At 38.1% G+C, this 27358-nt stretch overlaps 1 protein-coding gene across 8 annotated transcripts in view; it reads right to left on the reverse strand.

The window, feature by feature from the left end:
- CDK5RAP2 (CDK5 regulatory subunit associated protein 2) overlaps window positions 1-27358 on the reverse strand; it is an 83927-nt gene that overhangs the window by 19400 nt on the left and 37169 nt on the right. For 6 of the 8 annotated variants that reach the window (XR_015703669.1, XR_015703670.1, XM_087752813.1 and 3 more), the window contains 13 exons: window positions 26873-26988; window positions 25241-25369; window positions 20496-20591; window positions 19741-19788; window positions 18933-19120; window positions 16034-16499; window positions 12505-12772; window positions 10952-11068; window positions 8205-8805; window positions 5961-6193; window positions 3140-3188; window positions 2160-2344; window positions 891-1016 (listed from right to left, as the gene is read on the reverse strand). Coding sequence is in view for 6 of the 8 variants with exons in the window: in XM_087752813.1 (XP_087608939.1) it covers window positions 891-1016; window positions 2160-2344; window positions 3140-3188; window positions 5961-6193; window positions 8205-8805; window positions 10952-11068; window positions 12505-12772; window positions 16034-16499; window positions 18933-19120; window positions 19741-19788; window positions 20496-20591; window positions 25241-25369; window positions 26873-26988 (2622 nt within the window). In the remaining 2 variants the exon portion in view is untranslated. The remainder of the gene's footprint in view (window positions 1-890; window positions 1017-2159; window positions 2345-3139; window positions 3189-5960; window positions 6194-8204; window positions 8806-10951; window positions 11069-12504; window positions 12773-16033; window positions 16500-18932; window positions 19121-19740; window positions 19789-20495; window positions 20592-25240; window positions 25370-26872; window positions 26989-27358) is intronic. The other 2 variants (XM_087752812.1, XM_087752814.1) reach the window with 2 other exon arrangements.

The following is a 27358-nucleotide window of genomic DNA, read 5'->3' on the forward strand; positions in this document are numbered from 1 at the left end:
AAGCTGAACACCACGGCCTAGGCTCTGTCTTACAGATATTTTGTCCCTGTATGTAAACATAAGCTGGCTTTAAAGCAGTCAGAAAATTCCAGAGAAGGCATCTTCAACAGTCCTGTTAGCAGCGGTGCCGCACTGATCACCCCAGGTAAACACAGAGTGGGGATAGGAAAGCTAATTCCACAGCATTCCTACTTTGGATCAATAGCAGCGGCATAATTTAGAGCAAAGCACCTCCTCCTCTATTCATACTGGGCACAGGCCCCAGTGAAATTATGTTGATAAAATGGGCTTCCTCTCCTGCAACTGCCCCTGGCTGGACATGGCAGAGAATTAAGAGAGGATGACATCCTAAAATCAAAGACCATTACAACAATAATGAGATTCCAAAGGCACAAAAGAAAAAAAAAAGAAAAAAGAAAAAAGAAAAAAGAAAAAAGAAAAAAAAAAGGCAGGCTGTTTGCTGATAACAGAACTAGAAGGGTCTTTCAATTACTCTGCATGAAATTCAACCACAGCATCATCAAATGTCATAAAACTACCTGGTAGTCCTGTTCTCTTAGCAATATGTGCAACTGTAGGTTTGAGGCTGTGTGGTGTACCTGTATCCCATAAAAGATTTGTGCATTGGTACTGGATACACTTCAAGCAACGGACTGAAGGAAGAGGGCACATTAGATCTGTATTTATGCCACTCTACAGGCAGCGTAGAAAAGCTGTGTCTGCTGCTGAAGCTCAAGACGCCGCAGCACTGAGAGAAAGGCACATCATTTTCCAACTGTAAAGGGGTGGGCTTTATTCAAAAAAGCACACAAAACATTACCAGCAGCATTTGATCCCTCAGGCTGTAAGCAGGAAAGGTGGATTTAATTTGTCATGAAATAAATTCTTACCTTGATCTAGTTCCTTGTCTGTTACTTGTCTCTCAAGCTGCTTCCTCAGTCTCTCATTCGTTTTTATGGAGTATTCTAAACGTTGTCTCAGGATTCGAATTTCTTGCAGATGCTCCGTTAATAACTCTAAATAAACCAAGAGACCACTTCTTATTTAGAGTAAATGATCATATTCCTTTACACTATGTACTCCCGTCAAATCTAATGTGTGTTAATACTATAAAAGGATACAGAGCTGTTCAAAATGGCAGATATTAAATATCTGACTCCACAACATTCTCTTTCTATATAGTGCCCAAACGGTGCATTTAGTGAAAACTCCTACTCTACATTTTAACTTAAACAATGGTCCAGTTTAAAGGCTCTTTAAATTTCTTCTTCCTACAAACTGCAGTAGATAACAATTTTATCTAGTTAAAACATTCCCCGTACTGGGAAATGAATCCAAAGTTCTGCAATGCAGCTTCACATTCAGGCTCGATGCACCAATAGTACACATTTTTCCTTATAACAATAGGAAGCTTACCAGAGTAACTCAGATATAAATTTTACTTTGACTTACACAATGCATACCATAATAAATAAATCTGTTCTATCAAGTTTCATTACCGTACCTTTTCCTTCTTGCTTTGCCATTCTACAATTTTTCTTCCATTGGCTGTAAGTTTCAGCTTTGCTCAGGAACTTATCTGTTCTAACTGTCACTATCTTATTTGTCAGTTTATCCATGTCATACACTCCTGGTTTACTCTGCAATATTTTTCTCCTGAACAGTACGTGCTATCTCAGCTATTAAATTTTCATCGCTGCCTAGAACAAACTACTGCAAGCATCACTTGTGCTTAGTGAAACTATCCAGGTCAAACATGACACCACTTATTAATTATGCAGCACTTACAATTCTCAAGGAAACACAACACTGGCTTTTATAAAATTAGAAAATCTTTCTTTTTCAATGTAATAATCTCTTGACAATTGTCTGTTTTCCCCTTATAACTTGTCTATTTAAAGACCGTCTGGAGTACTGTAAAAGATGATAGTCTAAAACAACAAAGACACAAAATATCATAGTTAATTTTGTTTCAAACAGGAGGTAGTTCAAATCGTTGTCATCTCTATATGCCTTATTACTGAAATTGCAATGATTATGCAAGATACTGGAAAGCTGAAGCAGACAAACATTCTTCATTATTTCTTAATTAGTTCCCTTGTGTCTTACTTATCACATTTTCCCAATACCTAGCGAATCTTCAGTGGGAAAAAAATTACCTGGGGGAAACTTGTTTGGCAGAAGCGCCAGTGTGCCATGCTGTCCTTCTAGGTCATGCCTGTGCTCAGGTGATCCCAGAGATGACTTTTCTGACAAATCAAAGTCAGACAAGCTATGAAGAGCAGATGGTACAGGTGATTCATCCTTCAGTTGCTGGTACGTTGTGGTGTTCTTCTCATAATCCCTTTTGTGCCAAACAAAACGTTTTAAAATATAAAAATTATTTTTTTTTACTTTGGAAGCATGACAGAGAGCATGGTGTCAAATTTACAGGACACAGGTAAAGCAAGTGAATTTACGTGAGAGAGCATGACAAAAAACCACACATCAGAGGTATATATCAAGACTGAAATTCCGACCTCCCTGAAGCCAGCAGGAATAACCAAGGGACCTCCAGCCTAGCGTTCACGTTCCAGCACTAGGCAGTCACCTTCGCGTTAAGGGGACCTCAAGCTGCCTTGAACAGGCAGCTGAGGATTTCTGTGGCACAGAAGAATCCCAGGCTGGCATAAAACCAACATATGCAGCATAACACCACCTGCTCCCTTCACCTTCAGCACAAGGGTGTTTTGAGAATGAAGTTCAACAGCACCGTACTTCAGTGATCCTGAGCCAGCCCCCAAGGTCAGGGAAACAGAAAGTTAGCTGACTATCCCTCCTAGCACCTGCAATTAGGATAATATCTGAACATACACAACAGCAGATTATGGCCCATGTTTTGTTTGTTCGTGAAAGGAACAATCCTGGTAGCATGATGCTTCCTCTCAGTATCTCCGCTGTTTGCTGAGAAGTGGGGAAAAAAGCCCGAGTTTATTTTCTGTGGATGTTTTATTAACAAAATCGATATTAATGAAAAAGGCAACATAAGCAAAGCCCTCCCAAAAAGCAAAACAGTGGAAGTTCTGCTACAAAACATGAAGCATCCTTATCAACTTATCAAACAACCGTATGTTTGATCAACATTCAATAGCACTCTTACCTTTGAGCTAATTCATAGAGTACAGTAACTTCTGTACCTATTGATTCTCCTGCAAAGCAGAAATATCTGATTAAAAACAGATATTGAGAATTATACTTTTTTCCCCTCCATCTTAAACTATTTAAATATAGAATGGTAAATTAATGAGAATTTAGAGAAGTCAACAGATACTCAACACACTGTGTATTAATGTCAAATGCTGTACATGAGCAAAACGATTTATAGCCCAGCAACAAAGCAATAGCTTTCCCAGGAGTTCAAAAAAAATTACTAGGTACCACAGGTGCCAGATTTTACAGCCTTGGTGTTTTAGTTAGCATACAGATGTAAAATATTGTGCTATATGGCAAAAGGATTGTGGGTACACGCCACTACTTCTTCAATAAAAAAATATATAAAAACAATTCCATCTCACTTGGATTTTGTCCACCCAGAGTCAGGCTAACCAGTTACCCTTAATGAAAGGGCATACACAGGATTTTGCCTGCAATATTCTCAGTGGTATAGCGTGTGAGCACAAGCACGATTCAGTGCAAGAGACCTGGGCTCAGACACTAATTTGAATACGGAAATAAGAGTTTCGTGGTGTCACCTTGGCTCCCCATATCTTAAAAATTTTGTGCAATTAAGCAAAAGTGGCAGGCAGGAGTTGCACAGCTGAAATTTCAGGGGAATGAACTGAAGGTCAGGATGGAAATGCAGAGACAGACGGTTGTTTATGCTTCTTCTTTACAGTCAATTCTTAGTACGCTGGATGTTCTTTATAACCCTACAAACATCATTTTATTTTAATGTGTGATTCAATGCAACACCATTGTGTTAGATATATTGAATTGTCTCAGTTGTCAGTGACTTTTCATAGTATATAGGATACCATCTGTTGGTTTGGGGACTTTTTTAAAGGCATTTAATGTTTATTCACTACACAGTCTTCTCATTTGTAATGCAAGGAATCTCTGTAGCCACTGAAATCATTGAATACACTCAATCTTTTATTACACGCTATGACACACTAGCCATAATACCTTTTTCTCATATACAACTGCTTTATATGAGCAATTGAAATTGCAACATGCTGCCACTATCTTTAATGAAAGGCAGGATACAGATCATCGTATGGCTGGGCCCTGAATGTTTCTGAACAAAGTGATCTTCTAGAGGCAATTTCAGGCAGACGTAGGGGTCAGGGTCCCTATTTCAGGCCACCTCAAGTGTCTCACTGAAAATGACAATTTTGCAGCTGACATCTATGGAAGTATTGCTAGTTGCTTGGGTCAGAAAGAGCAACACTTGTGAGGATAGGAAAAGGTCTTTCGTGCTGAATTTCACTCATGTTAGCATCCCTTTTCCATCACTTTGCCGCTAACTTTCTTCAAACCATGGACTGAAGGCAATATGCATGATATACTCTTCCTTCAGGTGACAAATGTTGATTTTGATGCTCATTTTACAAAACATGGTCGCATTTTAGCTCTCTATTATGAAAGATAGCGTGCTTTTCTTAACCAGCTAGGCTATTTGGCAGCAAGATGCAGGTCTCTTAGGAAAATAATTAGAAATGTCAGGAATAATACATCTCCTGATATGGTCCCACTTCTCAGACATTTACGGCTTTGCTTTTCCAACTTAATGCTTTGCCAAACAATAGGTGGGGGAACTGGGATAAACCGTCAAAGGACAAGAGCATTTTCAGATGTGCAAGCTCCCATTTTCCAGACAATATGCCAGTTCTCACTGATAACTAAAAGGGCTTTGCTTACTGGTGCACATTACAACGTCCTTTCGCGGGTATACACTCCATTCAGCACTCGGCTTTCTCTAACACCAGGACAACACCTCTCTGGTTGACTTCCCCTAGGACCCCTGCACAGGAGGCTCTTTTTCTGCTATTATGCCCTACAGAAACCCTCAAATACACACTGATTTGCAATACCACAGTCTCTTAAATTCATGAGCTACTCAGAATTCTGAAAGGAGTTATTCTCCTCTGCCTTCTAACCAGATAGATTTTCCTTTTCTCCTCCCTTATTTTAGTTTTCTGTGTGCACCATTTGGGTGGGTTTCTCCATAAAGTCTACGGCTCTTTTCCTTGGTGCATCCAGTGACAGACGATTTTACACCTGCATACAATTTAACTTGTGTTATTTCTACAGGAATATCAATAATGTGCAAATCAGCATAGTATTATCTTCCAACTGTCCCATGCAGGATTCCTTGCAGTTTCTTTAAAGGCATTGGCCATAGAAAATTGCCTAGATGGACTACTCTGTGATAATTTCTTCTTTCACTCTAAAAGCACAGCCCAGATCTCCCACACTGCATTTACCCTTCTCCCAATCAACTGCACTTTAGGGGAAAAACTTCAGGAACCTGTAATTTTTTCTTTTTAGTTAAACATAGACTGTGTTAAACACCAGCTGTGAACCATGCCCATGAGAACCCTTCAATGGAGATACCCTGTGCTTAGGCTCAACAAAGTCAGCTGGGCTGTTTCCTGAAACACAAAATCCTGAAGCCTGCTTGTAACTAAACTTTTACTAAACTATATGCACTATATTTTGAACAGTGAAAATATGCATGTTCTAAGATAAACAACTCAAAATGGAAGGTGTCAATACAGAGGACAACTACAAAAGTAAAATCCAGTCTTGTTGGAGCACTAAAATGTTATCTTCCAAGACAGTGCTCCCTATAAATCATTTAAAAGCAACCAAAAGGAAGTAAGGCTTCCTTTTCACTAAAAAGAAAAAAAAAAAAACACCTTCAAATTTCAAGAACATTAATACCTCTCAGACTATAAGCACAAAATACTGCCACTTACCATACAGGAATTTCCTTTCTAGCTTCTCAAACAACAGTACACTTTGATTCAGTTGTTCGCGGAAGCCTTCAGCAACATAATAATCTACATCACTGGCTTGAAGCAGTTCCTCAAAAGCTTTAATAAGGCTCGTCAGATGTTGATGGTAAGCGACACAACCACCGCGGATCTCTTTAATTTGTTGGCGTTGAAAGAAGAGTTCTCGAGCTTGTGACTGAACTAATGAATCATAGCTGGGAAAATGAAATTATCTTTAGAGTAATTTTCTGACCATAAATAATATTTAAATATAAATAAAAAGTGAATTAAACTTATATTCCAAAGCTATAATTTTATATCACTCAATTTTCTTTTAAAATGCTTTTACAGCCACAATGAGAAATGTATTGTCTCTAACTGCCGAGTTTTGTATTTTGGGGCATAACTTGTGAGTTATTATCCTTCACTTAACTGCTTCATTTATAAGATAGGCAGAAACTAAAGTGATGACTTGTTTGTCTGCTTGGAAATAACCTGGATGGCATGCAAAGGTGTCAAACTAAATAAGAGTGAATACACGAAAAGAATTTTTAAGAATACACATATTTTTCCTGACTGGTTGTCTTTTGTTTTGTTTTGTTTTGAACTCACTATGGTAGAACAGATGGAGCTGTCCCTTCTTCTGAAACTTTCCTGCCGGGAGCACGGTATTGGAGTTTCTGAGCTGATGGTTTCACCCAGTCTGAAAATTCGGCACGTCTCTGTATGTTTGTTACCAGAGACACAACCATGACAACTACTGTACTGTCCAAACTCTTGTACTCCACAAGCCAGGATATAAATTTCCACTCAGATCAACTAAATTTATTCTGCACTTGCAAATACAGACATCCCCTTTATACTGCCACTGTCTCTTTTTACAGACAGACTTCTTTCTACAGAATCATACATTAGCGGAGAGAAAAAGGGAGAGGATCTGAAAAGATGCAGGGGATCAAACAAAATATGGGGCATAAACAAAATCTATGACGGTGTGGGTTGTTATAGAATTTTTATTGTCATTTGTATAGGAAGAAATGCATAACTCACTTTTGGGTCTGTCACTTGTGACTCATGTAGTTGTCCTAGACAGTGGCCATAAAAACTTTACAGCAATCCATACTGTCTCATTCCTTAATTTACACAGTTAGATCTTCCTTTGTAAAATGGATGAGGTGTATTTTCAAGGTATGTAAATTTATATGCATTATGTAGCACGATTGTATTTTATGATAGTAATACTAAGAGATATACAATAGTCCATGTTGGTGGTTGCTCAGTGTCTCCAAATATTTCTACTCAAGCATTCTGAAGAAAGCCAACAGGCCAAATACCTTTCTTTGTTATACATCCTGCCATTCCACAGGCCCTCAGGACAATAAAGATATTGGGGGGCTGGGGGGGGGGGGGGGGCGGGGGGAGAAAAGAGAAGGAGATGTTAAAAAAGGTTTGGTCTTATGGGATCCCAACTTATGTCTGTGATTTGTATATGTGCTAGCCAAAATGCTGCCCGCGGTCTTATCATACAAAAAACCAAGACTGATACTTTCCAGCCCCCCGTAAATTATTTTCCAGCTCATGAGCTTATGCTATAAAATTTCATTCATTAATTTCTCTATATATCTACTTTCACATCCTTCAAAGGAAGGCATTACAGCACTCAACTGCAAAATAAATTATAACTAGAGTGTAAACTTCTTATTTTATACACAAAGTGTGGTCACACAAACAGAAGGGTTAGCATGAATCTGTCAGCCAATTGCCCACGGAAACATTTCTATCTTAAATGAGGTGTTCCATTTTCTTACAATTATCACCTGAAAAAAACCTGAATGATGCAAAACTGTAATACTTTGATTACAGAGATCAGTCCGTCTCACAGAGTAACCTGAGGAGATCTGACTTTGCTCAAGAGAGGATGTCTTGCAGCAAAGAGAGTGGTGGACCTGAGGTGTGGGGAGACACACAGGTGTCTGGCATAGAATCATCACAGAGGATGATACGAGCTTATCAGGAGCAGTTCTGTTGAAAGAGAAATACTGTTTTGTACTTCAAGGCATCTTTGAACTAAACATTTCAGTTGCTTTATGTTAATGTTAGTGAAATTTAGGCTTTACTATAACAACACGCTTCTATGTGAATAAAATTATCTTCCTATTACCTTCCTATGTTATTTGGTATTGCTGTTTACAAAAAGGAACCTGAAACAGTAATAGCTTTACTCACTTGGATGGTGATGTTTCTCTCAGTTTGTTCTGAAGATGATACACTTCATCAAGATGCATATTTGCAATTTGGTTTTTCTCAATTTCTGCCTCATTTGCAGAATGTCGTTCCTTAAGGTTTTGTTCTGTCCATGTATCAGGTCCTTTTGAAGACTCTGAATTCTTGTTTTCAGTGTGGATCTTGTAATCCATCAGCTGAGGTACACTAGAAAATGGTTTGATTTCTTGCATAGCTGTATCTTGCACTTGAGTCACATGTCCTTCCACAGGCAAGGCTGTGTCACTCAAAACTATGTTGGAAATACCACTCGATAAAAGCTGGTCAGAGGTCTGTAAATGAAGCATGAACATTTTGTACTTTTCAAGCTCAGACTTCATATTCTTAATTCTTTGTTTCAATTCTTCTATGTCATCTATGACTTCACAGTCATCAAGTGCATCTGTACGTGTTACACTCAATTGGAGAGAACGCAGGCACTTGGAACCTGAATATGCGGTGGCTGAGTCAATGTCGTCATGTTCCATGGGATGAAACTCTTCATTTATCTCTTTTAATGAATGCTGGATATTCACGTTGCTAATGTTACGATGATTTTGCATTTCTGAAAAACAGGAGGCTTGCGTGTGAATATTAATATTTCTTTATCTCACATTCTGTTCTTAACAGCACTAGAATGAATTCATTTACTTCTATAGTAACAGAATAAAAATGCAGAATAATTATAAACTATACAATATTAGTTTTGGACCTTTGACCTCTTTCTATGATTTGCCCATTAACTCAACTGGCACATCAAATATTTCAAACCCCTTATCACCTTTCAAATAAACAATACTCAAAACGCACCCACTTTCTTTTCCCAAATGATTGAACATTACTTTTGCGATACGCAGTCCTGAATCAGACACCGACAAAGCCCAGTCCTTTCCAGCCACAAAGACGATAACCTCAAACATAAGGCACTGAGATTGAGAAGTAGACTCTATGACTTTAAATGGTTCTTCCTAAACTTCTAATTAAATATTCTTCTTCTCCTCACTTCAAAAATCTATACAAAACCAACTGGAACATAAAGTCAGTGGAATTTTAAAAAGATTATCAACAAAATAGTAAAATTTGAAAAAGGGGCTTTAGTAACTTCTTTTTAAAATGTGTTCTAAACAAAATCCATAAAAATGTTCGGTGTTAAAGGTTTTACTGGCACTCATTTGGCATGCACAGCACATCCCTTAGTTGGCTTTGCCATTCATAAGTAATGCAATCACTCCAGATTCAGACCAATAAAAGCTATATATTCCTACACATATTCTATGTTTATAGTTCTGTGTATGTTGAGGGCTGTATGTGTAAGTATCTAAGAAAATGGTTATTTTCTGGTTATCCGTAAATTAAATTTTCCCCTTCTATTAGTTCTGCAAAAGATCACTACGAATTAGAACCTCCCTTTCAGGAGTCATTCATTGATCTTGCGGAGGTCTTAATACTTTCAAATTGGTTTCCACGGAGAATTCGAATGCTCAGGTTCAAGCTCTACATCTGATCTCGGGGTCGGGGCGGGCAGCTGTATATGAAGGCCCAAGTCAAGCCCAGGCACAAGGAGAATAAAACCAAACACAACTTGAAGCTGCGATACTGGGATATCAATATATTTGAAATTAAGGGTAGATGATGCTCTCTGCAGTATACAGATTGCTGCACACCATTATGTATGTCATTCCAAAGGTTACAGAATCACAGGACAGAAATACTTCCAAGAAAATGCCCATGTATGAATTCAAGAAGACGCATTGAATAACGGAATGCAACACTGAAGTTCATTAGCTTCTCCTCCTTTTCTACCAGTCGGTCGCTGCAGTAACACAGATGTCAGAGAAGCTTGTGCACCGAGATGGAAAAAAGCCAGATACCAGATGAACTCTTAAAGTCTGCAATCCTGATCTCATGCAAACATTCCAGATAACAAAAACAGGAAATAAAAACAGAAATTAGGGAAGAAATATTTCTGATTAGAATACTAGTTATAGTTTTTAATGAAACACTGCCCTTTAATTAAAGGAGAACTAATAAGCTCTCTGTCCACACACAGAGAGGGCACACATAGAGCACAATCCTGCAAACCAACTGACCGGCTTCAATGAGACTACTTACACAAATAAAATTAAAGATGTGACAAAGGATTACAAAATTGGCCATATCCTCTGTACTCTATACACAACACGTTAACCAGGTTATTCAAGCCCTCCCGAAAAAGACTAATGGATGATGCAGAAACACATAATACACAGTATTAAGCCTATTTACATTTTCATTAAACAATTCCATTAGGTTTCAACCTAGTTGAATGCCTTCAAATAATTCAGATAAGCAAAATTCTATCATTCAATTGCTTCATTCCAATAGTTCACAACTAGATGCAGAAGCAATAAGTAACAAACATTTAATTCAGAGAAGAGTTCAGAATTGAGGACACTAGCAAGAGAGATCAGAGTTAGGCATACAACTCGCTATTTTTACTGGAAACCAGACTCATAAATCCCTGTGGCTCTTCTGAAAGAGTAACCCTTAAAAGACCAACTTGGATTCTTAGAGCAATTAATCCATACTAGCTAAGAAAACGAGATTTAAAACCCACAATGGCAAGGGAGACAATTACCTGCAGTAATTTACAATTTTGCACAATCCAGAAGAAACAAGAGTTTTAAAATTTTTTTTTTGTTTTTTTATACTATACCATATAAATGCTTTACCTTGATAGTTTTCCTGGTTTGTGTCCATCGCGTATTCATTCTTGCTCCTTGTACCCAGATCAACACCTTGCAGCTCCGTCTGGATCTCACTATTATCCAGTTTGAGCAATGAGTCAACTGGAGAATAGTGGGGGAAGGTAAAACAGAAGTCAGTAAGTGACTGAAAAAAAATTAAGTGGGGATAGATTAAAAAAACCCAAACAACCAACCACCCCCTCACCCCCCCCCCCAAAACAAACCACCCCACAAATCCAAATCTGGTTCTCTGACAATTTGGAACAGGAAAATCACCTAGGGAAGAAAAACTATTGAAAATGTAATACAAACATTACTGGTCATATGGAACTGTTTGCACGTATTTTTAAAATACTTGAACTAATTATAACTACTAAGAATGTGAATTGCAAAGGCTTCCTACCAACAAATGAAGATAAACATTTGCAAATCCCCTTTGTAATGTACCAGTTAATCAATTTTTAGTGCATTTTTAAATGTTTTATGTTAAGCTTAGAGAAAAGGCTAAAAAGTTTCACCAATAGGAGCACTGATCATAAACTAATCTTCTACAATCTCCCATTGCATCAAGTTTCGGAATCACTAAGGGCGCAGTACAACTGTTATCCAGGGTAAAGAAATCAGCAGGGAAAGGAAATCACAAGACTGCAGCCCAAACAGGTTCCGATTCATTCCAGGATCCAATTCAAAAGTGCTTCCCTCCTCAGAATTCTCCATGGATTTTGCACCTACCAAACTAATTGCCAGAGTCCTACCAACGTGAGTACTTATAATAAGGTTGTGCCGCACCTGTCCCTTACCGCACTAACGTTATCATTAACAACAAAGCCCCTGCAACCTCTGCGTTTGACAGTGGCTGACTTGCTACTTGATTGAATCTTATTTCTTATATTTATACCTCCTCTCTCCCCCACCTATCCTTTACATCTCTACTCAGTTTTTAGTCTAAGTGCATTTTTTTTTTTTACCACTCCAAATCTTTATATAATACCCACTGTTCTCTATCTTACAATTTATCATATTTTGCAATCCAGATACTTTGTCAACAACTGAGTTTAAATTAACCTAGGCACACTGGAAACAGACACGTATGACTGGACTGATCAGTGGAATATTGGAAAAACTTATTTATGCAGCATAAACAAATACAGTATTTTTATAATCTCCTGTCTCCATTACAGACAGTTTTCATTAGACTTGGCATCATATAAAGGAAATTTTTTATTTACCTAAACATTGACATACATGTGTGCATGTGTGGGCACCCTGTGAAACTGTCATTTATTATATACTTTACGCCATGTATACAAAGCACTTGGTATTCCATACAAAGCTGTTTTACATTCTAGTGGCAAAGATAAAAGAAAAAAAAAAAAAAGGTGTTTATCAAGAGCTGTATATATTTGCCTACCCAAGAAAATCGTAAGATTAAGCAGCATTGTACATAACTAAAAATGATCTGGTTTACTTTCTACTACAAGAAAAGCAGCCACTCTTTCAAGCAGCATTACAAGTCATTACGCCTGCTCTTTATTTACCTCTCACTGATGGGCTTTCCTGTGCAGGCTCTTCTTGAAGGTTTTCAGTTACAGACTCATTCAATAATAACTCTCCATTTGTTTGTGGCTCAAATGGTTTGTTTCGTACTTCACATGCTTTCAGACCTTCATAAGGCACCTTGCTATGACGCCGTAGTTTTGAATCTGACTCCCACATACAGGAGTCCAAAGGCACGTTTGCTAATGGTCTGGATGATTTTAAGAGAACGGGCAGACGGGACTTCTTGGGCAGGTAAGCAGAATCAGTCTGAAAAAGGCACGGAATAAAATGGGGAGTTGGTAGCTCGCATGTAACAGTCAAGTAAAAGAAGTATAAACAAATATTCCAGGAAAAATAAAAATTTTCCAGTAAGATCAGTAAGGTGTCACATTAAATAGTTTTGAAAATGAGATTGCAATACCCTTGCAATGTGGAAAGCAAACATTCAGGGAGAAAAAAAACCTATCCTACTGGTTCAATTTTCTGTAAGTGCTGCTTATGCATCCACAGCCACACAGTGAATGGCTCCCAGTTCATGAAGCAAGACAGCAAATCCACCATTGACTAGCCAAGACTTTTAATCAGTAGGTGTATTAGTTAACCCTGAATTTGTGCGTGCCCCGGGAAAACAGTTTCTCACCCAAACTGACCTCTCTAACTGCTACTTCCCAGTCTCCTGATTTGTATCATAAATGTCTGACAGCCCAGTAACTGCTTCCCTTAAATCTTTTTCTTTTTTTTTTTAATTGAGGATCCTCCTAATTTTTCACAAATTACCAAACGTATTTTCCTTTCTTCCTTTTGCCTCCATCCAACGGGCCCTACTTTGTATCAGCCTTCTTTCATACCTTTGAGCAAATCAACATAGCTTTGCATCAGCCACAGAGGAAATTTATTCTGCCATAGAGAAATTTTTTTATGAACAAGAATAGCTTTTCAGCCATACACTCTATAAATTGCTTCCGCAGGATTCCTGTTTCCTACTGTAACAGACATTGTCACTGGAGTTGGGGGCAGAAGTTAAATTCCTTGAGTCACTACATTTTAGTCTCTCACCTTTTGAAGACTGCATAAAATATGTCTTTGTTTGAACCACAGAGCACAGAATAGTGCTATCTCCAAGAAGATAAAAACATGCTATGTGTTGATGAGAGCTACAGAATTGTGTGTAATAATAATGAAAATCAATAATGGCATGTTCAGATAGATTTAGTTTATTTTTTTGCTGTTCATTTGCTCCCCCAGTGTCATAAGTCCCATAATTTCTTTTACCACCCAATGTATTCTGAAATACCTTTCCACATTCATTTCTTAGCAATTATAGTCCTTACACAATTTAAAATAATAAAAAGCAAGTTCCATTTTCCTAATGACGTACTCAATTCCTTTCATACATACATGAATACAATATCATTTGGAGGCTGAAAAATAAATCCAGGCGGGATGAACCTCCTGCTAGTTTTACTAAACTGCACTAATAACGTCGAACAATTTCCAGCTGTCTCAGGGCTGTTGTACAGACATATATGTCACACAGATTACCCAAAGCCAAGTTCAGCTGGCTACATGAAATTATTTATAAAAGCCATTCAGAAGCCAAAGATACACTGCGTTAGTCCCAACAAGAAAGCTTTTAAAGCAACTGACTCAGGGATTGCATTGAGGTTGCAGCTGATAAAACTAGAGAGGAATCTGGAAAATGATGAATCAAAACAGTATACTGAAACTCAGTGAAAACAGAAACTTGAAAAAAAGAGAACTGCAGAAAGAACTCTAGGTATTCCCTGTGGAGGGCACTTTACTTTCCTTCAGAGAGACTGTCCTTCGCTCCTGAGAAGTAAGACCAGCAACTCAAAGACACCGTTAGTGTTCTCAAGCAAGCCATCACAAGCAGATCTTCATTAATAGGCCAGCTAGGTCCTCACCCCCCTTCCCCCTCTCCAACCCATCTTTACTCTTCCCAACTTCCACCTGCCCTCGTCTCGACTTCCACCTGCCCTCGTCTCTTCGCGTGTTCCTGAAGCTGCCCTGGATAGCACCAACACAGATGAGAACGCACATCCATGCCCTGCTGTCTCAGACTAGCCAAGGCATCCCAAAGATGCAGGAGCAGCTATCACAGCAGTCAACCTGCCAAACACAAGTGACCAAGTGCCAAATAGACTAAGAACATTAACGACAGCCCAAGAACATTTCCATTATTACCCTCTTTCCTCCCCAAACATAATTTTTTTAAAGGTAGAAAATTTACCGCCCATAAGGAAAGCTTAAAAGACTAAGAATGCACCTGAAGATACTCTGAAAGATTTTGATTACAAGCAAATTGTTTGGTGAAACAAGACATAGCTTTTGTGAGTTACTTAGGTTTTGATTTTTCAGGGGTATCATAACCTACTGCTAAGACTGGCATGAATTTTCTCGGGTGTTTGCCAGGGACCAACCATGCATGCCAAAATCTCTTCCTTAAAATCCCAAACCATACTGAAATGTTTATGCCTGTACAGAACAAAGTTTTATCGCTACCTCTTGGTTTACAAGCCCCTTCCTTCAGTGAAATGAATCCAACAAGAACAAGCCAGAATAAAAATGAGTTGCACCCACTTGCTAGCTCGCAGAAATCTCTTGATCGCTAAAGTCATGGAAACCATTCTTTGCAAAAGGCGCTACAACATTCTCTGTTAGCATTGCACAAAACCAAAAGCAATACTCTCCTTTGTCTGCTCTGCAAGAGCGAAGATCTTCAAAGAGTTTTCAGCTTCACTTCTGTAACTGCTACTGAAACAATGCACATGAACTCTTTAGTAGACACTGTTTTCCCACTTTTCTGTTTGGGATCACAGACTGCCCGCATACAAAAGACTCGAAAACTTATCTGGCACAAGCAAATTACATCTGTACTCACAAAACAGATTCTGTGCACTTAGGTTCCAAACAAATAAGAAGAACTGCCCGCACAGTTTATAGAGTACTACTGGTCATACTTCTCTAAAAGCAAGACACAATGATAAGACGTTAATAAAAGCCTAAAATTAAGATTTGAGTTTGTTGAAGTCTACCATTAACTCTTTACCGGCATGCTCTCAGACATTATGCAAGTCTTCGATTTTCCAGAACGCATTTGCCATTTACACATAATAAGCTATCAGTTCAGAATGCTCTGGTTCTGCACATCATGAATATCTATGGAGGCATTATATGGGATATCTATATATTATATGGAGAAATAAGGTAGCACAGAATCAGGCCATTATGCTATAAACTATCTCTTTTTCCAAAAGCTATAATATTTACTAGTATCTGGTCCTGGTGAGGATTGAAATTCAATTAATTAATGTTCTAAAGCACACTGAAGTATGCGATGAAAAGCTCTGAACATTAAGAACAATTATCTAAAATATATTTGGCTTACTCTTTTTCTAATTCTAAAAATTACACAAAAGCAAGATTTAATATTAGAAATGAAACATATTTTTCTCTTTTATAAATCTATTCCCCAAGTATCAAAAAGAGAATCTTAAATGAACTTACTCCATTTGTTCTCCTTGTAAAAAAAAGTCTTTCATGCTGTTCACCCTTCTTATACACATTTTCTTGCTGATGTTCTCTTTCTGCATTTAATCTTGAATATTTTGGTTTTTCTTCTGAGGCTCCTTTATTGCCTTCATGTTTGAATCTCATGACATTACTCTCTAAAGTCATTGTTTGTGTAGCTGCATCTTTCAATTCCACTTTCAACAACTCAATATCCTTATTAATCTGTGGCATTGCATCTGGATAAAGCTGCTCTTTCCCATCAAAAGTTGATTTCAATTCTACTTGCTGCGTTAAGAATTTATTGACCTGCTTGAAATGTTTGAGTTCAGCTCTTAGTTGAATAATCATTTGCCTAAGATCTTTTTCATCCTTTTTCTCTGTGTCTTCACTTGAACATTCTTCCTCAGTTGCGTTCAGATGATCTAACAGTTCATTCACAGCTTTCATTTGTTCTTCTCTTCTATACTCAGGAAAGAGAAGAGAAAAGAAAAAGCATGAATTTTGATTTTTATTTAAGCAAACAAGAATACCTTCTAAGAAACTCTTTTGCAGTGTCTCGACATATCTGAAATTCCCAGGAGATTCCGTCTTACTCTCTAATGAATTGCTCACTAATGAAGAGAGGTTTTGAAACCTTTTCACAACATGAGGTATATCATATATTATCTCGTCAGTGCTTTTCTCCTATTTATGACCATATATGCTCTACTGCCCCTCTCCCCATTCCTGAGCAGATACCAAACCTCTGGCAACTAAATCAATTGCTTACGCAACACAGAAATATAAGAAATATGACTGGATTTTCAAAAGAGTTTACCCTCTGATTTAACTACCTTAAAAATAAAATTCTACCAAAACCGCAGGAGACTCTAGCTGTTGAGTTTTTCTGAAAATCTATCGCTTCATGTATTTCTAAGGCAAAAGGGAAGATGGAAACTGAGAAAGCAGCCAAAAGCCTGCAAAAACAGCTCACTGCAGACCACCAAACTGCCCCACAGATAACTAGTGGTCCATGGACAACAGTTTGGAAAGCAATATTTTAAGTGAAACTGAAGCCAAGTAAGAGACATTTAAAGCATAAGCAAGCCCTCAAATTCTACAGATGATTTCATGCATCCAATAGAGAGCTGTTTGTGCTAGTAAACATATAAACCGGCATTTAAAACAACCGCATTTGTATAGCCAGCCTCTGAAATGGTAGAAGCTAACTAGGCTTTTCATGTCTTTCTCTGGCATCTAATGGCATCAGTGAGAATTAAGTTATGCAAAGTACAGGCTCACAACCAGTCAATCTGGCCATTTATACTTGAACATAGAAAAGATTACACACTAGAGTGGTAAAGATGGTGGTGCTGGAATCACTCATTAGCAGACTTTTAAGTAAAGTTAACAAATAAAACAATGTTATCTATTCATCCTCTAAGAGAGTAGTATCTCCTCATTTACCACTACCTAGTGCTTTGACAACTAAGACCATTTATGTGTGTTAGAGAGTTTTAAACAGTAATGTAAAAACACAGAATTGCTTGAGTAAAGCCAACCGCAGTGGATGCTGAACACAGAAAACCCGATTTGACTTGTGTAATTCCACAGGGTACTCTGCTGCCAGCATTGCCGAGCACAACGTATACGGAAGGTCATTCCAATCACTCTCTGGAAAGCGCTATGGCTAGCTGAAGGGGGGCACTGATGGGCACTGAGAAAAGTCCCGTAATGCTGTACATAGTCATTACAGGGTGGAGAGAACTAGGAAAGGAAAATGAGAATGATCTCCAGCAAAGCTCTAATTCAGTTTTCAACCAGGAGATTAAGTAGTGTAAGCATGAAATTGGGGGAAACAAAACTAGTCAGGGAGTGAGTTTTCTATATACTCTTTTCTTGCTTGGTATTGTCCAGTTTCTATGGAAATGAGCATTTCAGCGGGGAATTGATCATAGAATCATAGAATCGTCAAGGTTGGAAAAGACCCTTAAGATCATCGAGTCCAACCGTTAACCTATCACTGCCAAGTCCATCTATACCATGTCTTCGAGCATCGTATCTATCTGTTCTTTAAATACCTCCAGGGATGGAGACTCAACCACTTCCCTGGGCAGCCTGTTCCAATGCTTGACCACCCTTTCAACCATAGTGATCAAACCATAGTGTAACACACACACTTGAAAAACATTGGTTACACTAGGGCTTATACAGATTTAGTTACACAAGTATTTTCTCCTGCATGAAAAGTGACCTAAGTACTTACAACATGGTTCATCTCAGCACAGTCCTACAAGTGATTACACTGGAATAACCCATTAGTCAACCGCAGCACATGGGCACAGACTCCCTAAACTGCTGACAGAGAGCAAACCTCTGTCCAACCAGTTCAGATGAAACGGCAAAGGCCGCAAAGCGTACAGTAACGTCCATTCAACACTAACCCTGTGAAACAGTCATTGTAACTCCATTTCCTCCGTCCTCACTTCCTTACACGTACAATTTTTACAGCAGTAGAGTGTCGTCCCCTCCACCACACCACCTTTCACTGGCCTGTGCTCTCAGATATTTTATTTAAAAAAAAAACCAAAAAAAACCCCCACATAATATCATCTGAGCCCTTTAACACTCCTCGACCCCATCCTGAAAACAATCAGTCCCTACAGTAAAGCTCCGTATACCAGTAACTTTGGAGAGTTTTTTTCTTGTAATGGGTTTTTCATAAGGATTTCTACCGATAGTATGTTTCCTAATTACTTAATTGCATGATAGACTAAAATGGCTCTGAAGGCGCCTTGCCAATCTCTCAGGTAAATTAGACAGTGCCATTATCTAAATTCACTTTAGCAAAATTACTTTATTCTCTTCTCAAATAGAAATACTGTCAAAAGCAGTGCATATCCCTCATACTTACGTAGATTCCAGTACAGATGTTCTATTTTCTCTTAAAAGAGATGTGAGCAAGTTCTCTTCTGTTTCATGTTCGCTCATTCCTATTCTGCCAAGGTGCTTGCCAGTTGTATCATGTTCAAACTGAGGCTTATTGGGACTCCTATAACGTCTATCTTTGCAGAAATTCTCTGAAGAGCCTGATGGAGTTATCTGTTAAAAAATTCCAAACATTTTCTTATTACACAGGTATGCAATGTTCTACTAAATCCAGGGCCGTAATCTTTTTGTAATCGGGTTTTGCAATTCCTGATGCTCTTTATCTACATTAAGAAGCATCCACAGACATTTCACTTACTATTTATTAATAGAAAAACTAATTAACATCTATTTCATATGATTAATTCATAGTGATAGTAGTAAGTAGATTTCCCTCAAGGTCTTTATCTATGAAGAGGCATGAAACTTCTGGAATGTTGCCTGCAGATTGCAAGCTAACTTTATTAGTTCACCTTTGAATCACCTGTCTTTACAGCACCAAATTCTGTCCTGGGGTCTCCAGATGTAAGCCCTGATGACCAGGACAGGATGCAGCTTGAAGTATTTACAAACTGCCAACTTTTTGTATGCAACACCATAGACGTGTCCTAGGAAGTTTCTACATGGGCTCTCTCCAGTAATTGAACCGCCATTTAAATCAATGAAAGTTTTCTGTTTCAATTACGTGAGAATTTACACTGGGCTCATTTGGATACAGTTTCCATCAGCAGACATCAGCAGTGAGAGATTAAGATGTTTAAGAGTCAAGAGACCCTTTACAATACATCATTTACCTGCTTATCCAGCTCAGAAGAAAAATCCAAAGATACCTGAAGGCATACCTAGCAAACAGAGAAAACACAGAAATCACAAATTTCAGGGAACAGAACGTCATTATTCTCCGACATCACTAATCAAAATGCCCCGTTCTGTGTCATATTTTAGCATGTTATAATTTTTAAACCAGAAAGGATCAACTTAATTGGACTCTCTGATCCTCTAAGGTCCCTTGAAACCTGCATTACTTTGTGATTCCATGATGCTTTATATTACCTCACTTTTGAATGAGAGAATAAGAGCACAGCAGATTCCTGTACGTACGAAAACGCAGCCAACAAGTTACCAAGACATTAAGTATTTCAACCCTAAAGAAGGATGTACGGTATTTTTCCCTCAATCATAGCAGCAAGTGAATCTTACACAACTTGGACTGTGGGCCTGGCTGCAATGGCGGCTGAAGATCAGTGTGTGCGTATGTAAAGAAACACAATTTCAAGGGACTCTCTGTCATCCCCATTGAGGAAGATTATGAGTACTCAAACAAGAGAAAACAAGGACCAGAACGAAAGCTACCCTGACTGCAAAACCCTAGCAGCAGAAAAATACAGGAAAAAGCTTTCAGAAACTCTTTGGGATAACAATTAGTTGAAAGCAAAATCAGGTATCAAGAAAAGTATGCTTTGTTTGCAAAAGACTTTGTGTCCTAAGAAAATAGGAATTTTTAGCGGCATGCAGAGAAAAGAGTACTGTACCCAGAGCGGAGCCCTACCTGACTGACCCTCTCAGAAAACTGACTGTTCTGCATCTTCCTGTCATTGTCACCAGCTTCGGTCTGCATCGCAGGCTCCTCTGTTATTTCAAGACACTACACAAAGTATGGAATGATGTGAAAATGTAGCACAAAAAAAATACTGTGATATGAAACATGCATAAATAAGTCAGTGACATGTCTTAAAAGAAAAATAAAAAAAGCCTGTAATACAAAGTAACAAACACTGAATTAGATTTCTTCAACAAGATCAAAGGAAATTAATATAAAAACCAGGAATGACTCATATTAAATACAGTGAAACTTTATCTTATACATTCCTTCATTTTTATTTAACTCTTTCTCCTCGGAATTTACAAAAAAATATAAAAAGCACTTAACCTCTTCTGGCAAAGGACCTCTATATCTTCGGTCATGTTCTCATTGTGCCTATTTTATTTCCCAATTTCCAGAATTTATTTTCATTTGCTACCCAATTCCAGGCTGTTCTCCAGCATCCACAAAATAGATGGTTTTAAAACAAAGCACGTGTAGCTTGCTATACACTAAAAAGATTTACTGTAACACTGAAGGTTACAATCTGCTTTGTCTTGCCCAAATTTGCCCATTTGTAGCAAACGGTGCCAAATCATCTTTTTCTCCCTATTTGCCAACCCATCTCCCATCACTAATATTTCCCAAGCAAAGAGGAGGAGGAAGACTCAGCTTGTTTAGTAGCAGAACCCAAGTTCCTGACATCAGCATAACCGACAGCAAGATCCCTTTGGTTTACGGGATGCTACATCTCGGCAACGGATCGGCAAAGCACGGGACGAGACGCACACATTGCTCCTCTCTCAACGGCAGTGAAGACCACGCCTGAGCGAGCTTCACCTCCACGCAGTTCACGGAGAATATTTTCATCTCGCTTACAACTCACCTCCTTTCCTCAGTTTCCTCTGACAACAGAGGATAGAGTTTAGCCTTGCCTATGTCGGTTTAATACTGATCATAAGAAGAACTCGTATTTACAAAGAATTATTATATTCAATAGCCACATTCTGGCACAGCCTGCCAGACAACAACCTGAGTACAAGAAACGCCTTTCGCCCCACTTTGGGATCCATCATGAGTGACCACCACTCCCCTGGGAGAAGACCAAATTGGACATTTATATCATCTTGGTTTATAGCAACATTTCCCCATCTAATAGAAAAAGATATATAGGATCTTTGCTGCTAGAATCTCATTAAATAGTAGAAGCATGCGAGAGTGATGGTAAATATTAACGATGCTATGCCTAATACGCCTAAACCATAGGTAGGATACAGCACAGCGAATTCAAACTTGCATTTAATAAAAACACTAGTCTTAAAGCACTTATGGCAATAATACAGCACTGCTGTGTATAACAGTCATATTTTGGTACAACTTGGGCTAAAGAAAAATTACCTTAAGACACAAAAAGCAGAATCTTGAGGATAGTTATAGAAAATTGAGATTATAGGTACAGAGACTCAGATGACAGACTGGAAGGAAGGAAACTGGTGCCTAGGGGTCTTAGATGTGATATTTATAGCTTCGATGGATATACAGCGCAGTGCTGAAACTTATGGCATGAAAAGAGAAACCTGCTTCCCCAGTATCACATGCTGGAAGGTCTTGGCTCACGGCTTGTCAGTCCATCACAGACAAACAGGATTCTGCAGGGAGCGTTATTTTTGCTTCCGAAGAACACTGGGAATTGAATGCAAGTGTGGGTTTGGGTTTTTTTAATTGAGTATGCACAGAATGGATGCATAGATATATATATTTGAAATAAATGAGAAAAGCCTTTTTATCTTCCAACCCCTAGCAGTATAAGCAACTCTAATGGTGTTAAGTATGAATTTTAAAAGGTAGGAACCGGATGGCACAGCATATCAATATATTTGCCTTTTACTATTAGAAATCTGCATTGAAAACTAACTTCTGAGTCATGCTTGAATTATTTTGGTATTTTCACTCAGACTTTGTTTTCTAGGACAACACAAAGTAAAGACAATCTGAAAACTAGAGGAAGACACAGACAGGATTGTGATATATAGCAAGGGCATGCATTATAAAAAAATATATTTTTCTTGTAATCATGGGATGCCAAAAGTCCAATAATGTTAGCTATTATAAAAAAAAAAAAAAACAACCTGCTAAGGTTTAATCTTCCATGTGTAGATTCAGGTGTATTAAAATTAAACTTCTTTGCACATATAAGATATCCACCCAAAGCAGCCTTTTATGACTCACCATTTTTTAGTATTTGCTTTTCCCAGACCAGTATTTGGCTTAATAAGTGATGCTTCGTAGAATGAGACTATTACATAGGACCAAGAGGTTATGGCACACTATTACAACAAATGACTGCAGTTTGAGGCTGCTCCTATGGTCCTGTGTCTGAGAGGCTGAAAAGAAACTTTCTGTGCTCCAAGGAATACAACCTAATGTTCAACAAAATATTAAAAGAAAATAAGTGTCTTAAGGCCAGAAAAAATGTCTACCAAGAATAAGCTGCCTGTTTAAAGTATTTCCTTGGAGACTGAAAACCTTGAGAATGTTTTCCCTAAATGAATCGGTGATATGCTTGGTTTGCAAAGATCCCTGGAGCCCTGAAGGCTGAAATCACTGAGGCTGCTTCTCTCGGAGAAAGCAGATGTTCAGAGGACAGTACAAAAACAACCTTTTTCTCTCCTCCTTCTCCCTCCCTTCTGAACATGAAGCCAAGAAATAGAGTACTAGGGGCTGTCAGACCTTTGGGAGATGCCCTGCAGATGCACCAACATGCAGATTCATCTCATTTGTGCTCCAGCTTTGTGAAGGAAAAGAAAGATGAGTTCATTTTAAGAACCTGAGAAGGATACATCTTCCCTTGTCTGTCCAAATTCCTCTTATAGCACATATGTTAGTGTCATCTCAGCACTACCTGCCAACAAATTCTAGCCCAAAATATACACAGAAAAATAGAACTTAGGTTTTTTGACAATGGTTATTAATATGCAAAACACACGCTTGTCACAATCCATAACCCGAAATCCAGGTTGCCATTTACTGTCAAGATTGATTAAATGGCACATTTTAAACTGAAAACTTTTAATTACAGATCCTTTCACTTTTGAGCTCCATAGTACTATTATCATTCTGGCACAGGTTAAAATACTGTATTTTACTTCCCTATTTCCTTTAGCAGAATTTTGAGGTTTATTTATATTTCACAAGCTTCACTCTTTGTCATTCTACACCTAACGTCACGTAGACAGCTTCTTGAGTAAGTAGCCCTACACGCACTTTTCATGCCGCGACAAACGCAGGAGCACACAGTATCTTGTCACGATAATCTTAGCACAGACACGAATTCCGTTGGTCTTAACCACGGCATCAGTGGGGGTGCAGCACCCTCTGCAGGGTGACGAGGCAAATTGCTAAAAATATTAATCTATAGAAAGTGCAGGCACTCTGAAACAGATTGCCCACAAGCTTTTCATGCAAACCTATTACAGTAACATGTAAATTCATTATTTTAATAAAAGCCATGGCACCCCTAAAGGTCGATCTATATTTTAAAATGTATTTCAATTAAAGGCAACACGAGTATGTCTTAAAACTGAAAAAGCAAGAATATTTCATGACTTTTGATGATTGCTCCCAGTGCATCTGCAGCACATACGGTAAGACATGACCCTTTTTCTAGAGTCCTGCGGAATAAACTGTCCTGCAGAAAAACCATCAATACCACAGTCCCAGTTCTAGAATTAGGCAATCCCTACATGTAACTGACTCAAACTATTCCTCATTTTTTGTTCTTTTGAGTTTAATTCAGAAATTCAAGACACAAAATACTAGCACCATCATTATTCCTTTTATATTTTTACCTTCCTATTCAACATGTGGTGCACCAGAACAATGTAACTGAAAGCAAAACCCACGCTACAATATAAAGGAGAGTACTACCAGCCACATTTCAAGTCATACTTTCAAACAAGCTAGAAGGTTCACTAGAATCTACCAGAGCCTCCTGAACATCCTTCATCATTCACACATAAGACGACACATGGGGACCCAGCACCCCAAATGCTTCTCAGTGGAAGTGTTTTGCCAAGACTACTTCTTCCTCAGAGCTAAAAACAGTCTTAGCTTTGGGCAAAAGAATGAAACACCCACCAATGATTACTTCCTTGCACCTCTCAGCAATCTACCACAATGCTGGCCACTTCTTCACATACTTCTATATTCTATATGAAGGAACAACCATGCATTTAAGCGACCCAAAGTGCTGTTCTTTCTTGGTGAACCCTAGTTGTTTTGTAGATGCAGAGGAAATATGAACTAAGCTCTTACGGAATTAGACACAGCGAGAGAATGACTCTTGAACAGTAGACAAGCAGACATTCAGTAATAGCTAAAATGTTATATAACATATTGCTTTCTTTGTAAAATTAACTATTTCCTCCCCATTCAATTGGCAAAACAAATATGTCACAGACCCAATTAATATTTTAATGTGTAAATTGTTTCCTTAAAATCAACTTGACACATCACTGAACACTTGCATTGAGCTGATTCTCTGTTGTGCTAACATCTTAAAGTTGTTTACATCATTAATTTAAAAAGTTATTATAAGGAATTAGCAACCTAAGCCCCGAGGGTTTTACACTCGTTCTGCACTGATGTAAATGACTCCACAAGATATATTACATGTGAGAGTCAGATTCGCTTCTTCAACTCAGAAAACCTACCTCATTGTGGTTTAATATTTTCAGTGCTTCCTTCCCTTGAGAATCTGTTGTACAAAGTCCAAGCTGCTTTTTCCTAAGTTCTTGATTAATCGACTGCAGATCCTTAACCATCAAGAGAAGGTCAGTAACCTAAATAACCACAGGAAGAACAAGCAAAACCAGTAACATCCATACTAGTATGAAACAAATGATGATATATAAATCTCCAGCTAAATCTAAACTGCAGAGTTGGAAGGCCTGGGCTTCTACATCTGCTCATGAGGCAATCTCACTATGCATGAAAAACATGATTATATATTTGTGAGTTAGTGTTCAAGAAATCTTGACTTGTATGACTGTAGTTTCCAACCGTGTTATTGAGGTATCAAGTTTCACAACTCAGTAGCAAGAAGAAACCTGAGGGCACCTCACACCAACAGGATGACTTGAGAAGAATCACTTTAGCGCAAGGGAAACCAGCATTACAGGGAAACAGTAGCATTCAGAAACAACCTGTTCTTCTATCTCAAACACCCTTTATAGGCCATTATCATTCCGAGTCGTTTCACAGATACAAAATCTGAATGGATAATCATGTACAAGACTCTTAAACAGACACTACTGTCACAGACTCATGCAGTGTACGAATAAGACAATGTTTGCAGAAGAAAGTGAAATCTTTTTATTAGACCATTGATATATCTGGAAAAAGCAGATCAGCTTTCAGGCATACAAACCCTATTTGAGGTAAGAAACAGTTTATAAACATCTTTTGCTAGTGAGCGTCTCTGAACCTACTGAAGGGAGTATGTTCAGGGAGAAAAGTGGTATAACCCCAGAATGGGACTGGGACACAATCTGGGGCTTTTTTTATTGACACCTGTTCAGTGTAAGGCAAACTTCTTTCCTTCAGATTACCCACGTCCAGATTTTGAACACCTGCCTACAAATTCAGCTGGCCAGGAGAAATATAAAACTTCACTTATGTCCACTCCCAAGCGACCATATTCAAAATAATGCCTTATCATAAATTGGTGCGTGGATCAGAGGTCACTGCACAGGATAAGGAGTCAGAAGAACAAGTTCTGAACTCCGATTCTGATTTATCGTATGACAATGGTCTGCACATTTAATTTCTGTGAATTTCAGTTCTCCTTATGTAGAATGGAGACAACATTAACTTACCTCAGGGTTATTTTATAACATGCCATATTTACCGAAAGATTTGCAAATCCTGGGATGGAGTGTGCTGTACAGAAGTATAAACTATAGACACCACTACCATCTTCATGATTAATAAAGATGCATGGAATACACGTTGTGAGATACTTAATGCAAAAAATTTTCTTTGGAGTTGGTATACTTCGTGATGACTAAAATATGGTATTGAGTCTGAAACTTGAATCCAGGTATCTAACTAGCATAAAATCTTTGCAGCAAGCCACCTATCTTTCAGCTGATTCTGAAGCTCATGGGTGTAACAAAGACTAAATCGTTCATAAAAGGTGGATCACAAACCACAGAGACGAGAACTTCAAATCCTTTCAGAACTACCCAACTGTACCTAAATAAACCTTTTTGTGAGAGATGTACAAACTACAAACGAAGCAGAATTAAGCCATTGCAAACAGTAAATAATAAAAAAATCAATACCTTTTTCTTAAGTTCTTCAAGAGACAGATGGTCTATCTGTAGGTTTAAATGATCTTGCTCTCCTAAACAGATACTCATATAAGATGTTTGATCTCCGCAGAAAGACAGTGTTTCATCTGTCAAAATAACCAAGGACAGGAATTATTTCAGAAACTTTATTTGCAGGAAAACATAGCATAAAATACAAAGACAGGACTTTTCAAATAAGAACCTACTAGTAAGTCTGTGGGAGGCCAGTTAAAATGTTTCATCCCCCAAAATACGCTTTCTGTTTAATTGAACTAATTTTGTCCTCATATTTCTTTGTGCTTCTGACACATAGACACGCTGTATTTTCTGCGGCTGTACTTTCTGTGGTTATCAGCATGAGCTGTGAATGTAATTCTGAATTATAATTTGCATATTTAGCATTACAATTAGAAATAATTTTTAGGAAGGATAAGTAAGGCATGAATAGTTTTAACTATATTTTAACTATATTTTTAC

Source organism: Nipponia nippon, unplaced genomic scaffold (genome assembly GCF_047370975.1).
Source record: "Nipponia nippon isolate SJK-2023a ecotype South Korea unplaced genomic scaffold, ASM4737097v1 scaffold_16, whole genome shotgun sequence".
Taxonomy (NCBI): domain Eukaryota; kingdom Metazoa; phylum Chordata; class Aves; order Pelecaniformes; family Threskiornithidae; genus Nipponia; species Nipponia nippon.